General features: G+C 35.4%; 1 protein-coding gene across 1 annotated transcript in view; it reads right to left on the bottom strand.

The window, feature by feature from the left end:
• ANGPT1 (angiopoietin 1) overlaps window positions 1–13,857 on the bottom strand; it is a gene marked incomplete at its 3' end in the record, with an annotated part of 49,473 nt that overhangs the window by 27,646 nt on the left and 7,970 nt on the right. Inside the window, exon 4 of the mRNA XM_010140444.1 lies at window positions 9,046–9,278. Coding sequence (XP_010138746.1) covers window positions 9,046–9,278 — 233 coding nt within the window. The remainder of the gene's footprint in view (window positions 1–9,045; window positions 9,279–13,857) is intronic.

The following is a 13,857-nucleotide window of genomic DNA, read 5'->3' as shown; positions in this document are numbered from 1 at the left end:
ATTCTGTTTTCTTCTTTGCTCATGCCCTCATAATTACTTATTTTCTCCTTATCTTCTTTTTCCTTTAGGCCTTTCCCTCCCCAGAAGGGCCATAAGGTTTTGAAAGAGTCTTCAGTAGGAACAAAGCAGATGACTGGAGAACAGGGTAAGAGCAAGCAAGCATATCCAGGAATGTAGAAGCACGAGTACTTCCCCTGCCAGATGTATTATCTGTATACTTAACAGAGTTTGAGACAATGTCCTTCCAGTTTCTTTTTTGAAACCACATGAATTTTAATCATTCACAGTGTCCCACACCAAGGAACTCCGTACATGTATCACGCGAAGGGCAATCTCCCACTGTTACTTTTAAACCAGTGATTTTCAGATGGTGACCCTTCATTCTTAGCTGAAAGTATCAGTAATTCTGCATCCATGCTCTACAAGTCACCTACGATTTCTACTGCATTCTCCTTCTACTACCTTCTACACTACCTGAAGTATCTCTGATATGCTTAATTAATGGTTTTTTTGTTTTTTGAGACGTGGTGTCCAATATTTTACACAATATTTGAACAAATCATGAATTATACTGTGGCACAATTCCTTCTGATTTCCTTTCTAATTTCAGGCAAGTAGCATGTCTTGTGTCTTTCATTCAAGATTTCATTGGGAGCTTACCTTGAACTTACATGGATATTTTTGAAGGTGGTAAGAAACAGAACTCTAGAATTCCTGCCTCAGGCACGCTGAATGATTAGAATGGAAAATGCTGGCCTTCATTTCAGTGTTCAGAGTTTATGACAGTATAAGTAAATATATATATACACACACATTTCTAATGTCCAAGGGAGCACTTAGTCATAACCCAAAACCCAGTGTAATGGCAGGGTGTCACTTAAAGGAGTGGTGCTGCTGGTCCTATTTCTATTGGTTGCACACTGCCTCCATAGCCACAGAATGAAACAGCCAATAGGACATCTGGCAGACAGTGTTTTGGTTTGGGGTTGGGGGAAGGGTGGAGTTGGTCTTGGAGGCTTTATTTGCTTAATTGTTTTGTTGTTGTTGTTATTTTCATTTTTTTATACAGGTTTATTATTCCACTGGAGCAGCTCAATGATCCAATTCATCTTATAACCCTGCAATCACTATACTGGATGGAGAAGTAGAAGGATTTTTTTTCCAGGAAGCAATGACAAAGGCAAAAACAGCCCCTTTCCCATCAAGCCTGAGCCCTTCACGGCTGCATGTATGCCACTTACTGCATGTGGGAGGCCCGACTGGATGTGCAAACCTCTCTTAAATTCAATCCAGTGTAACTACCAGGCCATGCTGATAGTAGGGCTATGATGATTCTACCAGCCTAGGAACTAGTCCAGTCTCAGATTCATTAGGAACACTAAGGCTCATTACATACAAGGGTTTCAGATCCATATTTTTAAACTGGGGAAGAAAGAGAAAATTTGTAGCCGATTAGATGTCTCAAATTAACATTTACAGAAATGTTTTAGCAGCTAACAGAATATTACTTTCCCGTTCCACACGTTCTCTAAGAGTCTGAAGTAAGAAAGGCAAACAACTGCATAGCAAGAGCACTCCAGCTATCCAACTTCTTATTAAATAAATCATTTAAAGCTGAATTTCCCTCATGTAGCACTGCAAGAATTGTCTCAGTCTTGGAAAATGACATTAACATAGTGAACTTTCACCCTCTTCAGGGCATAATTATTTACTACCTAATAAATTATTAACAGTTATCAAGTTTGTTTCCCCATAAATTCAGCCTTAGTGACTGGTAACAACAATAATACTTGGATTCACTGTGTGTTTGAAAGACGTTGCTTCAGAATACCATAAAGTGGTCCTCATTAGTGAGCTGAAATAGAATGCCTTACGGCCCGTTTAAAAAGAGATAAAGACGCTTAATTATCCAGCTGCAATATAGTTCCTTAAGAGTTTCTGCTTGAGACAACAATTTTGTGATTAACTAGCCATTCACTGAGATGAGAACTAAAGAAATCTTTCACGAACTGCTACAAGACAGATTAAGCCACTGGCTTTGTTTAGTATTTCTAGTGTCCATATTTCTTTAATCGATCGAGTTTTTTCCAGACAGGCACCCTAATGTGCATTTAGTGTTTCCAGATGAAGAATGGTATGCACACAAAGAAACATTTCACTAACAAGCCATTTGGGTGACACCAACAGTGTTGTTAGTTGGTTTATACATGCTGATATCCCCTCTAATATCTTTGGTGTTAGTGAATAATACCATTTTCACAAAGCAGAGTGAAGAGGGATCTGGCACTGTCATATAGTGTAGGAATGAGGGTGGGTAATTGATTGCAATATTAACATTCAAGAATTTTTAAATATGTACTTTAATTATTAATTCTTCAGTACTAATAAATATTTACCTCCTGCTGTCACCATCAAGGCACAGGGATAAAATATGGGAACACCCAGTTATGTTTTGAAGAATTTGAATATTTTCCCACTGACAAAAATTTCAAATGCTGCACATTCAAATTAACTTTTCAGTATTGAATCTCTGTTAAACCACAGCCTGGCTGGATTCTATCTAATACATTCTGTTGCATTTTAATTTCCAAGTTATGTTGTTTAATAAGGTATCCTTGCCTGAGCAAAGTATGAAAATACTTTTAAATCATGATGATTTGGAACTAATATTGCTATTTTTTCTAGTTTTAGAAAACAAGAATGTAAAATTTATCTGTTCCTATGTAGATACTGATTATATAAATAGCAGCTCTTATCATTACACTTTAACAGATAACATGGAGAAAAAAAGGTACTTGCAGATGCAGCTCACCTCATCCTAAAAGAACTCCTTTGACAAAAGTATCTTTGTTGACTCTAAAGGAAGTGCAGACCAGGACTCTACATCTACACTGTAAATATTGTGTGAGTGAGGCGAGGCTGGCCCCCCAAAACTCTTACTTGTGCCTTCTCAGCATCTCTGAAAAGTGCATATTAGAAAGTGCAATACAGAAATTCTCAGAGGGAAACAGGAAATCTATAACACTTGTAGTGCTGTCCACCTCAGTGGGTCCATGTGCTCAGTCAGATCCACTTACAGCAAGGGTACCCCTCTTCCATGACACTAAGCGCAAAATTAAGATTAAATTTTTTCCCAGCTTTCAAAATATACTGTAACAGCAGATCCACAAGTGGAATACATCGTTATAATAGCGAGCTTTGTGAATTGCAGTTGGACATTTTCTAGTAGTGATCTTCTGGTCTCCTTTTAAACTAAAAGTATTTCTGTTACTGCTTTAAGGTCTTTAAAAATTGAAAATGCTCGGTCATAAAACCTCTAAAACAGGAGGAAGTAGAGAGAAATTGAACAAATGGGTGGTTTTTGTATTCTTGAGCACACATACTGTCAGCCTCACCTGAAGCTGTTTGCTTTGACACCTTTGGTGATCAAAGTAGGGCTGCATGACAGAATAAGATGTGTGGGATACCAGATGACTTCAGTGCATTAAATGAGGTTTCGTTTAAAGCTCTGATGTGGTCACTCCAACTTTGTCAAGTCTGTGGTTTTTACTTAATTCTTTATTAATATTAAGAAAAATAACCTTAATTAAAAAATTAGAATTCATAGATGAAAAGCATCGTGTTTTGTTATTGCATTGCAGTATGGAATGACACAATGGTAATAAAAATGCAATTTCAGATATAAGAAAAAACGTTGACGCTTTATTCATGCATTCTTTTCTTATAAACATGTTTCAAGCACACTTCTGATCCACCTCAGACTTACAGCTTGTAGCCAAAGTTGGTCAGAAACTTCTGTGCAAAAAATCTTATCGTTGCTTCTATGCTTCAGAGGAAAAATAATGAAGTGACTGATAGGTCATACTTTAGGTTTCTGCCTGATTAGTTACGTCTCATGATATTGCAAAAAACTTAGCAATGTCAAGGATGAGGTACAAAGAGGTGGCACGTGCTCAAGGAATGAAAAGATGTTAGAGATATGTTACCATCCTGCCACCTTAAAATACATCTCTGATGAGTACCAACAGTGTTCCTTCCACTCACAGAAGAATAATTACCAAGAACTGTATCACACAACCTTACTTTTCTACACTGCTGTCTAAAATCTATTAGATTTAAATAGCCTTGTTATTGCATTCCAATTTATGGCTGAATCAATATAATATAGGAGACCTTGTCTCACTGAAAGTGGTCCAAACATTAAGATTTAAAATTCCATTTCAGAACACCTGAATCTGTCATTCTGTACCAGGATAGGATTTATTTTATATAATCTTTATTATTAAATACTAGCTTGTGTTACATAAGGTGTCTTTGAAGTCTTTCTAATGAAGTAGGCCATCATCACTGCTGGCCTGTGCCTGTAACGTTCAGGTCACGTCTTTGAAGTTCTCATTCTTTCCTCACTCCCTTCACTTTAGCATAAATGTTAACAACTGTGGTCTAAGAACTGGAATAGACTACTCGTTTAATGTTTTAAAAAAAAAATAATTGCTATATCTTTTAAAAGCATGAATTCCATTCAAATAAATTTCCCTGTATAATGTTTTCTAAAATATGAAAACTACCCATAAACCAGGAGATTTTACCTTTTCAGAAATGCTAGACCCACTAACCTTGTTATTTACTTTATGAACTCAGTTGGCACTTCTGGGGAGGTAAATTCTAGCATATATGTATATTATTTTGAGAATTAAGCTTAGCTTCTTGTCAGAATTCAAGAGGAAGCTAATGCTTCATTTCTCTCCTACTAGGAGGTTACAAAACCAGACATTCATAACAAAACTTGCTCTACTGTTCTATTAGTTCTCTGAAATATACAAGTTTAGAAAAAACATTTTAACAAGGTATATTATTATGCAGTCTGACAGGACACATAAAAAATGAGAAAAGGAAAATAAGTTTATGATTAAATATAATTTCCAATTGATTTTTTGCATTTTCTTATCCTGCAGGTAGGAGCAATTAATGCAAATTAATGTTATCACAATAGACACGTTAGACATGTTTTCTTAGACGGAAATAAAAAGGCAGTGTATTAGAAAATATATGTGAGTTTTGACTGGACATATTTTGTGATGTTTAGCTTGAAATGTGATTTCCCACTGGACAAATACGACTTCTGAATTATTTGGTTTGAACTTGTATACACTTCTTTGATGGTGATGCTATATGTTGCTTAACATCGTTTGTAGTGTATTCTTTATTTTGTCGGTGTTTTTTGAGTAATGTTTGTGTGACTGTAGTTAGAAATACATATACTTTTCACACGTAGTTTTTCTTATGTGGAATCTTAGAATGTCTGTCACTAAACTGTTTACTGTGTTACAGCTTTATTGTCTGACAGCAACAACGATGTGCTAAAATGATTTATCCATCCTCAGACAAATAATACTCAAAGTAGTACGAGGGACAAACAGTTTAAAGAGAACAATAATTGCAAAATGTTTGATGACCTTTGCAAAGAATGATGTGATCTCTATCTGCTACAGGTGAAGGACTTCTACAGTCTTGGAGATAGGTGTGCAATATCTCTATGGTGATTAAGTCTTCCCCTCAATGTTTCTATTTCTCCATCTTTTGTGGGGGAAAAGTAAAAGTTTCAGAGTTTTATCAAAAGTTTATCTATACTTGAATTTGGAGGTTAAGTGACCTTTAAAAAGTTAATTTAAATAATCACCTTACTGGACAACCTATTCATTTGGAAGGCTAGTATCTGAAAGAGCTGCTTTTTTAGACATTCTGTTGTAGAGATTTATTAGCAGCAGTTGCCAAGATTGTTACCCTTTCCTAAAAAACACATAGACAATGTGACAAATCTATGTAGCCATAGAGACAGGCCAAAATGGAGACATGTGAGTTCCCATGGTATCCTGCACATATTTTACTCTCTGTATGCTTTGTGACCTATTACAGTGTCTATTTTAAGGATTACATGCATCTGAAATCCTAGAATCTCTCACGCTGGGACAGAGGTGGGTGGTATTCTGGAAACCAAACTCACAAACAATTCCAAGTTTTACAGGTGGCCCCCATCCCAAAAGCAGTCTGTACCAAAACTGACACTGAAAGTGGGATCTGGAGTCTGTATTTAGGTCCATATATACTTTAAAAATTTATCCGTTGTGTGGCTTTTACTTTTTTATCTGTTGCTCATTTGCCTTTACATCCGTCAGAAATTCTCCTAAAGTTTGTCTAGCCACAGTGGAAGTACCAAAGCGGATTTTTTAGGCTTATCATTCAGTACTAGGGACTATTTCACCCAAGCTTCTCAGAGTGTAAAACTAAACAAAAGCAGCTTGTGTTCAGCCCTGTGTCTCTAAATTATTCAGCTATATTACAAACAGGTTCTTAGAAGGAAAACTTCTGAAAGTTTCCCAACTTAATCTACAAATAAATCTTCCGATATGATTATGCTATTACTGGAGAAAATTTCTCTCATTTTTTGCAATCAAAAAGCAATGGTTAACACCAGCTTGGTTTCAAATGATGTTGTTTAGCTGTATTATTATTATTATTTTGTAAAAAATAGTTTTAAAAATACTAATTTCAGTTTCACAAATTGGAAAATCATGACTTCTATGATTTATGCAAAGAACATAATTTTCCTGTCTGTGATTTATCTTGGGGGAGGTTTTAAGGTTTCTTGATATAGATAACAGTTTTTTAAATATATGCTCATACATGTAGTATAAAATATATCGACTTACATTTTCAGTTTATGGTTGAAAAGCCAACAATGGTACTTAAAGCCATGCTCAAAATATCACAGGATTTAGACATACTTGGAAATTCCTCTCAACTCCTGTGTTCATCCTTAGTAAGTTAGTCATCTTTGACAATCTTCTAGACTTGATGTCTCGCTTAGATTGTGCTTCCTTTTGAAGATGAGTGTCCCTAGTTAAAAGCCTGAAGCTTTTAAGGGGACCCATCCTTTGCTCACTCTTCACCTTCCTAACAATTCAAGAATCTTTATTGGTCTTAATATCTAGCAACCTTTACTTAACTTAATCTTGTACCATTTTATCAATGGAAATCACCTCTCAGTGTTACGGGCTGCTCCTTTTCTCCCTGCCATTAGTTATTTTGTATACCTCCATAACAGCATCCCACATTCCATCTTTCACATCTAATATTTCTGTATGTTACAGCTCTCTCTCCTCGTATGGAAATAGTTCCAGGTCTCTAATTATTTCTACCGTCCTATTCTTTCCTGGACAACTTCCATTTTTGCTCTATCCCTTATGAAATTAGATGACTGAGATTTACTGAAGACAGAAGGGGCGTCACTGATTTATGTGTCACGTTTTATTATTCTCCATCTCCCAATAAGCACCAGTTCTCACAGCACATTTTAGATTTTGAACATTAGTGCGCACAGAAAGTCTTGTATAAGACTATCAAAATTTCATATTTTTGTGTGAATTTAAGGTAGCTCCAGTGGTATTTCCCAGCATGCATTCTTTCCCTTCTTCAACATGTATTTGCACAGTCTGAAGCTGTTATTAATTTTTGCTACCACAAAATATTTTAGTATTCAGCCTTCATTAGTGTAGTCTTGTGCTCCAGGTTAATATTATTATTTTACCTTAAGCTGTCTTGGCTCCTTTTTCAGCTGAGAATGTACATACCAAAAAAGTTGGTCAGCTAGACTTAGACAGCAAGTAGAAACATTTCTGCAATTATGTCTCTCTAAATAAAAAAGTATCCAAGGAAAATTCTGAACATGTTGATACACAAAAGACAATGGACTCCGAAATCAAAGCTTTGCGTTGGGCTATCAAAACTATATTTACTCATTTAACTGTAGCGAGCATCTTTTGCTTCCACAGTTCCTAAGAAATAAAAAAAACTGCTGAAAACTCAGGTTTTCAGGCACCTGAATTTGTACCCAGGAGCCCAATTTGAAACACACACTTGTATAATCCTCACTCAAAGCTTTTATATGAAGCAGCTGAGGAAACTAAGTTTAGGAAAAATGTTGGTTTGTTTGTATTTTTTGTTTTGGTTTTTTTTTTAATTTGAGTCAAATTCAAAATTGATAGAAAATCTTTATAACCTTATAAAGAACTTGCAGTATATCTCTGCATGCAAATAATATATCTTTCATTTTTATAATAATTTTAATATACTCCTGAGCTCTATTAGAACATTCTGAACACAACTTTGCCAGGTTTCTTTGCCAAAAGACCATAAAATATAACAAAGGCTTTGCATTGCATCACAATGTTTCTCTACTGATATGAGAACAGCCTGCTATGAAGGATGTTATTTAATTTCAAAATGCTGGGGAACTATATTAAGCAGGAGGGACCATTTAGAATGAACATGAAGGGGGAAAAAAAGTTTTTTTTTTTAAAAACGTGGTCTATCAACTCAGGTCCAAGCATGCAACACTTCCAAAGGAAGGGATGTAACCCTCATCACTGGAGAGGCTGAGGTTCAAGCCACACAAGTTGCATGAGAATACACAGTAGAGAGCAAACCCACAGTGCCTTGTGCTGAATAGTTTGAATGATCTAATATGTCTTCCACCTCTTACACAGAGCATTGAATAACGATGCAGGTGACAAAGTTTCGACTGGGAGGACAGTTGTTGTTTTGGGTTTTTCACTTTTTGTTTTTTCACTGATTTATGGCACTTCGAGTTCTAGAATGACAATGAACAAATATGTTGGGCTTTTCGACTGCTGGCACTTAACCTCACATAGACCTCTTTCACCCACGCTTCCACACTCACTGCGTGACTAGCACAACTCGCACATCTACAGTTTCTCTCTAAGTTTACCCTGTAACCCTTTCTCAGAAGTTCTTTGATGACTTCTTACCACATGGATATTATTTTATTTCCTCAGCCTTCTTTCCCCACCTACTTTTAACCCTCTGCATGCTGTTAACCAAGCACAGCTGTTAATACCCTTTTGGCTGTTATTCTTAGCATATACCTTTTCTCTTACATTCTTCCTTACATTTCTTCCTCCCTCTCCTCCACACTTCAGAAGAAATTTCTAGTACTTCTAATGTTTTATAATGTTACTTTCTTACCTCCTTCCTTGGAGCAGAGGGTGATCAGAGTGTGAACTGTATCCATCAATTCAAGCTGCTGTTTCTGCAGGACACTGTTATTGCTTGTTGCCTTGTTTAACTGCTTCTCTAATTCCTGGATTATGTAGCTTTGTCGTGTGACCAAGCTTTGTAGATTCTCTTTTTCCTCCTTCAAAGTGTCCAGCTCCTCTTTATGCCTTTCTTCCATTTCTAAAATTCTGTGCTCAAGTAAACTAAAATGAAACAAAACAATTAGTAGATATTATTTCATGCCGAAGTATTTATTAAAATAGAACTATTTTTTCCACCATTCAGAATTCAGTACACAAATTTTTCTAAAAATGTCACATCTACTAATTCAGTTCACTGATTTTCTCTATCAAGCAGTCAAATATCACTGATCTCTAAGGTTCCATTTAGTCATGTTTGCATGCTGTAGTACACAGAGCTGTGTATCTTGTTGTTACATCCATCTGAGTGCACAAGCACAGGGCCAGTAACACATTTCTTTGTAGAAGTAAACCAACCGGTGGTTACAAACTTGCCAACAAACTGCTTCCTGTTCAAGTCAGTCTTGGGTTTTATTTATTTGCACTCTACTCTTACCTTTGTTTTTACTTCTGGATAATAGATCAGTAGGCAAAATGCCTGCATAATTTCAGGTCATTTAACCTAACTGAATAATGTAATGAAATCCATATGGAGTTGTTTCTACTAGGTATCATGGAGCCTTAATGTAAGCTATTACAAATGATAACAATGCAAAGATTAAATTCAAACCTTGGATTTGCTGTACAAGCTAGAGTAATATAAAACTGTGTTGTTGTTGGTTTTTTTAAATGAAAGAAACAAAGCAGCAAATCTCTTTTGCTGAAATGTTAAAAATGTGAGACTTACAAAGATACTGAAGAAAATATACTTCGTAAAGTCGTCATATCTAATTCTGTGAAAACCAGAATGAACTGGGCAAAGAGAGCAAAAAAGAAAAGATGTGCAGGGAAAACATTTTTTCATGGGGTCTCGAATAGAAAGGGGAACATGATATCTCATTCTATAAGGCTCATTAACTAGCAAAGAAAGCATAACAAGATTCAGTGGACTGGAATCAGATGATAGCAAGTTTCATTCTGAAACAAAGTACGGATTTTGAAGTCAAAGTCAATAAATTATTTTAACACCTTATCAGACCTGTAACTGATATTTTTCATCACTTGAACTTTACTGTTAAACACAATGTTTTTAAGCTCTAGATTTATATGGGGTTTTTTGAGAATATTTGTCTGGAAGTCTTTGAGCTTTGTTGTGCAGAAGGTCAGTCTAATTAGTTGAGCAGATGTGGTGGAATACGTTCTGATGGAACTGGCTTTAGTAATAAAATACTGTTTAAAATTTTTTAAAAAAAATTCTATGTGAATTTCATGAGTTCTGTCCACTTTTTCACAGAAATTAATGAAAAGCTCGTTTTGACTCTAGATTTTAACTTTTCTGGTAGACTATGAGTTATACCAATGCACTTGGGATAGGAACAAGGTGGGCCCTGGGCACAGTCTGTGACAGAATGGGTGCTAGGTGAAGCCACATCCCAGTCTGACATCTTACAGTCCATTGAAAATGCTGTGTGTTCTCAATGGAAGAGAAGATGCCATTCTTGAAGATGGAATATTGCTTTATAGTTAAATGGTACTTAAAGACTTAAAGACCATAAAGCTCCCTTTGTCCATATTCTAGTACAGTATAGGACATTTTCCCAATTCCACAACATCCTGTATGTGTGTCCCCATTTAAATGGTTTCCCTATCATCTGAATGATTTCATGTAAAAGAAAGATCCTTTGGCAGCCACAGCTTGTGCATTGCATTATTTGTTTCCCACCATAGCCGTCCTAAGATCATAGTAAACGAACCCATGGTGATGACAGTCTTATTTGTAGCAAAACTGGCCATGTCAAGCAAGAAGGAAGAAGCTGACAGTGTTTAGAGCTTCCCAGTTTTGAGTCTACAGAGACAGACAGTGAGCAGATGTTTTATGGGTTTAGTAATAAAACATCTTAATATTTATGAGTGGTGTGTCACACACACAACATGTGGTGGAAAGATGGGAGTGTCACAGCACTTTGTTCCTTTACAGTTTTCTATGTAAATTATTACAAACTGCAAAACTAAGCTATTTTAAGGAATTAATATGCATTTATGCAATCATTTTTCTATATGCATAAATCTACCACAGATAAGAAGAAGTCTTGAGGATAGGACCACTCCCTGTATTCCTGGGAGAAACCCAAAACTTTCAAGTGAGAAAACTTCGGTCAAAGCTTCAAATAAATAAAAGCAAAAAATTAACATAGATTGGGGATTTCTGCACTGGCCTGTTCCAAAAGGAAGAAATCCTTAAACAGCATGAGAAAAACTTCTCTTATGGCCTTTGACTCTAACGTGGCCAGAATTTTTCATTTTTATTGTTAAATTCATATTTATTACTGCTTATTTAGATTTAAAAGTGCTAGAAACCTCGTTTAAAAATATTGAATCAGGTTGAAAACAATTACAAAGATATTTAGATGATTTTTTAACAGTTGCGAAACTACTCTGTCCTTTCTTTTTTGCTTGTGACACAGACAATTTCTAATAGACAAATACCATGAAGAAATAACTTCACAGAGTGCTTGGTAAAGAAATTTTCACAACTTTTTAAATCATGAAGCCAGAGTTAAAATGAAAATACTTCTATCAGTTTTCATTAATGACTATTGCTGACATAAAATATTAAATAAAAGAAAAAGAAGACTGTCACTATACCAATTAATCCAACAATCTGTAATGATAGACTGAAATTGTTATATACCACTCTTTTATACGAATTTCCAGTAAAATGTTATGGGCATGATGTTATACTAGTTCTTTTTTTACAGTAAGTTTACTGTATTCATTTCCTATACATTTGAAATTCCTATATTTCCTATATGTTAAAAACTGAAAATATTACTGACTTAGACAGATGATGCAGCCATAGGAACTGCAGTGCAATAAAAATAAAACACTGTTCTCTGGAAGCATCAAGCACACACAAACTATGTGTTAACTTTGTCAGGATATAAGCCAGCGTGATGCCTTGGTGTAACTGTGCTGTATCCAGCTTATTCAGAATAAGCTCTCTGATAACACGAGAGAGAGCAGAAAGCCTGTACGGAAGTCAAAGAACAACTTCCAGTGAAAGCTGTTGTCATTTTGAAAGGTGATGAAGTAGAACATGTAGTAAGCACTCTGGTACCTCTCTGGGGAGGAAGGAAAGTCTGGTTTGGACAATTTGCCTTATAAGGTAGGTAGTGTATTCACTAATCCATTCCAGACCACAGCGGTTTAAGAGATTTTTTTATCTTTGTTTTCAGCAGCCTCAGTTTAGACATGCGAGAACAGGATGTAGACCAAATCTTAGAGATGGACATCTTTTGCATTAAAATAATCTTTGAAAAAATCTGGATTTATTAAAAAATACAGATAAAAACATTTACATTGTTGAGCTATTGAATAGAGACAGCCAATACCACATTAGAAAAAAAATCTTTGGCCGTATACATGTAGTTTTCTTGCATTATGTACATATGGTAAGAAAACAAGATAAAGGATTTAAATACTTGGTTTTGAGTGCATGAACGATATTTTCTCATTGAGACTGTTTCTTTGTACTTGCTTTTTGCATGAGTGAAATTTTCTCTGTATTGTTAGGTGCTGACCCAACATATCATACTTTGGTGGTCTGATATTGTCTGATCAGTTTAAGGAAATATAAAAATATGTATCCCCATATTTATTAAGGGCAGTAAAGTAACTGGTCACTTAGCATCAGTAAGCCTATTTTTATACTATTGAGAAGTCAATTCTACTGAAATCACAAAACTGATGTGAAAAATCTGGATTTATATTTTTAGCATATGCAAAACCTGCAAATAAAACTCATCAGACATGTTGTGTTTCCTCATCTTTCACTAAATCAGGTGGAAATTCAAGAATCATTCTTAAGTCCTCACCTTTCACAGGGTAAAATAGTTCTTGTACTGAACGTGTTAATCTAGTCTGAGTGACTGCCAATTCAACTCAGATTTTTTGTTTAAATTTCATTTCCACTATTTATTGCTGAAAGATCTAGAATTCCATTATATTTTTCCTCACTTGTTTCTATTTAAATAAATGGCACACAATAAGTTAAATGCAGCTGGTACACTCTGGGAAAAAGAAGGGGTGGTCATAAAGGTACTTAAGCAGGGAAATCTTTCAAGAATAAATCAAAATAGCTTTTAAAAGCTCTTGTGGGAGAAAAAATGGCAATGGAAAAAACCACAATTTACATTATAGTAGGTGGGAACCCACAAAACTGAATTATTTATGGCATGAGAGCACTTAATAGAAACATGATTCTGGGGCAAGTGTGACTCTACTTATGCCATGGAATCCCTTTCGCTTCAGTGGGATAAAAAGAAGAAATTTGCTATTTTTCCCAGCAAGGACAGGAAGTAAAGAGAAAGGCCAAGAATAAATATCTTCCTAGTCTAAAGAACGTGCATTGGTCCCCTGTTGATATGTAGCGTTCATTTTGTTTAGGGATAACACAGGAGCTACAGTAGTATGTCAACGATCAGTTATTATTACTATAAGATTTTGTATTACTTTCTTCCAAAACACAGTTCTTTGAAAGTGATTAAGATCATCATTTTTATTTTATATAGAGGAAATTTTACCACAGAGAAAGAACTGATCTGCCCGCAACATGCCATCTGTTTTGGTTATTTTTGTGATGATAATAGTTCTCACACTCTTT

The sequence above is a fragment of the Buceros rhinoceros genome, unplaced genomic scaffold (assembly GCF_000710305.1).
Source record: "Buceros rhinoceros silvestris isolate BGI_N320 unplaced genomic scaffold, ASM71030v1 scaffold5520, whole genome shotgun sequence".
Lineage (NCBI taxonomy): Eukaryota > Metazoa > Chordata > Aves > Bucerotiformes > Bucerotidae > Buceros > Buceros rhinoceros.
This window is presented reverse-complemented; position numbering and strand designations above follow the sequence as displayed.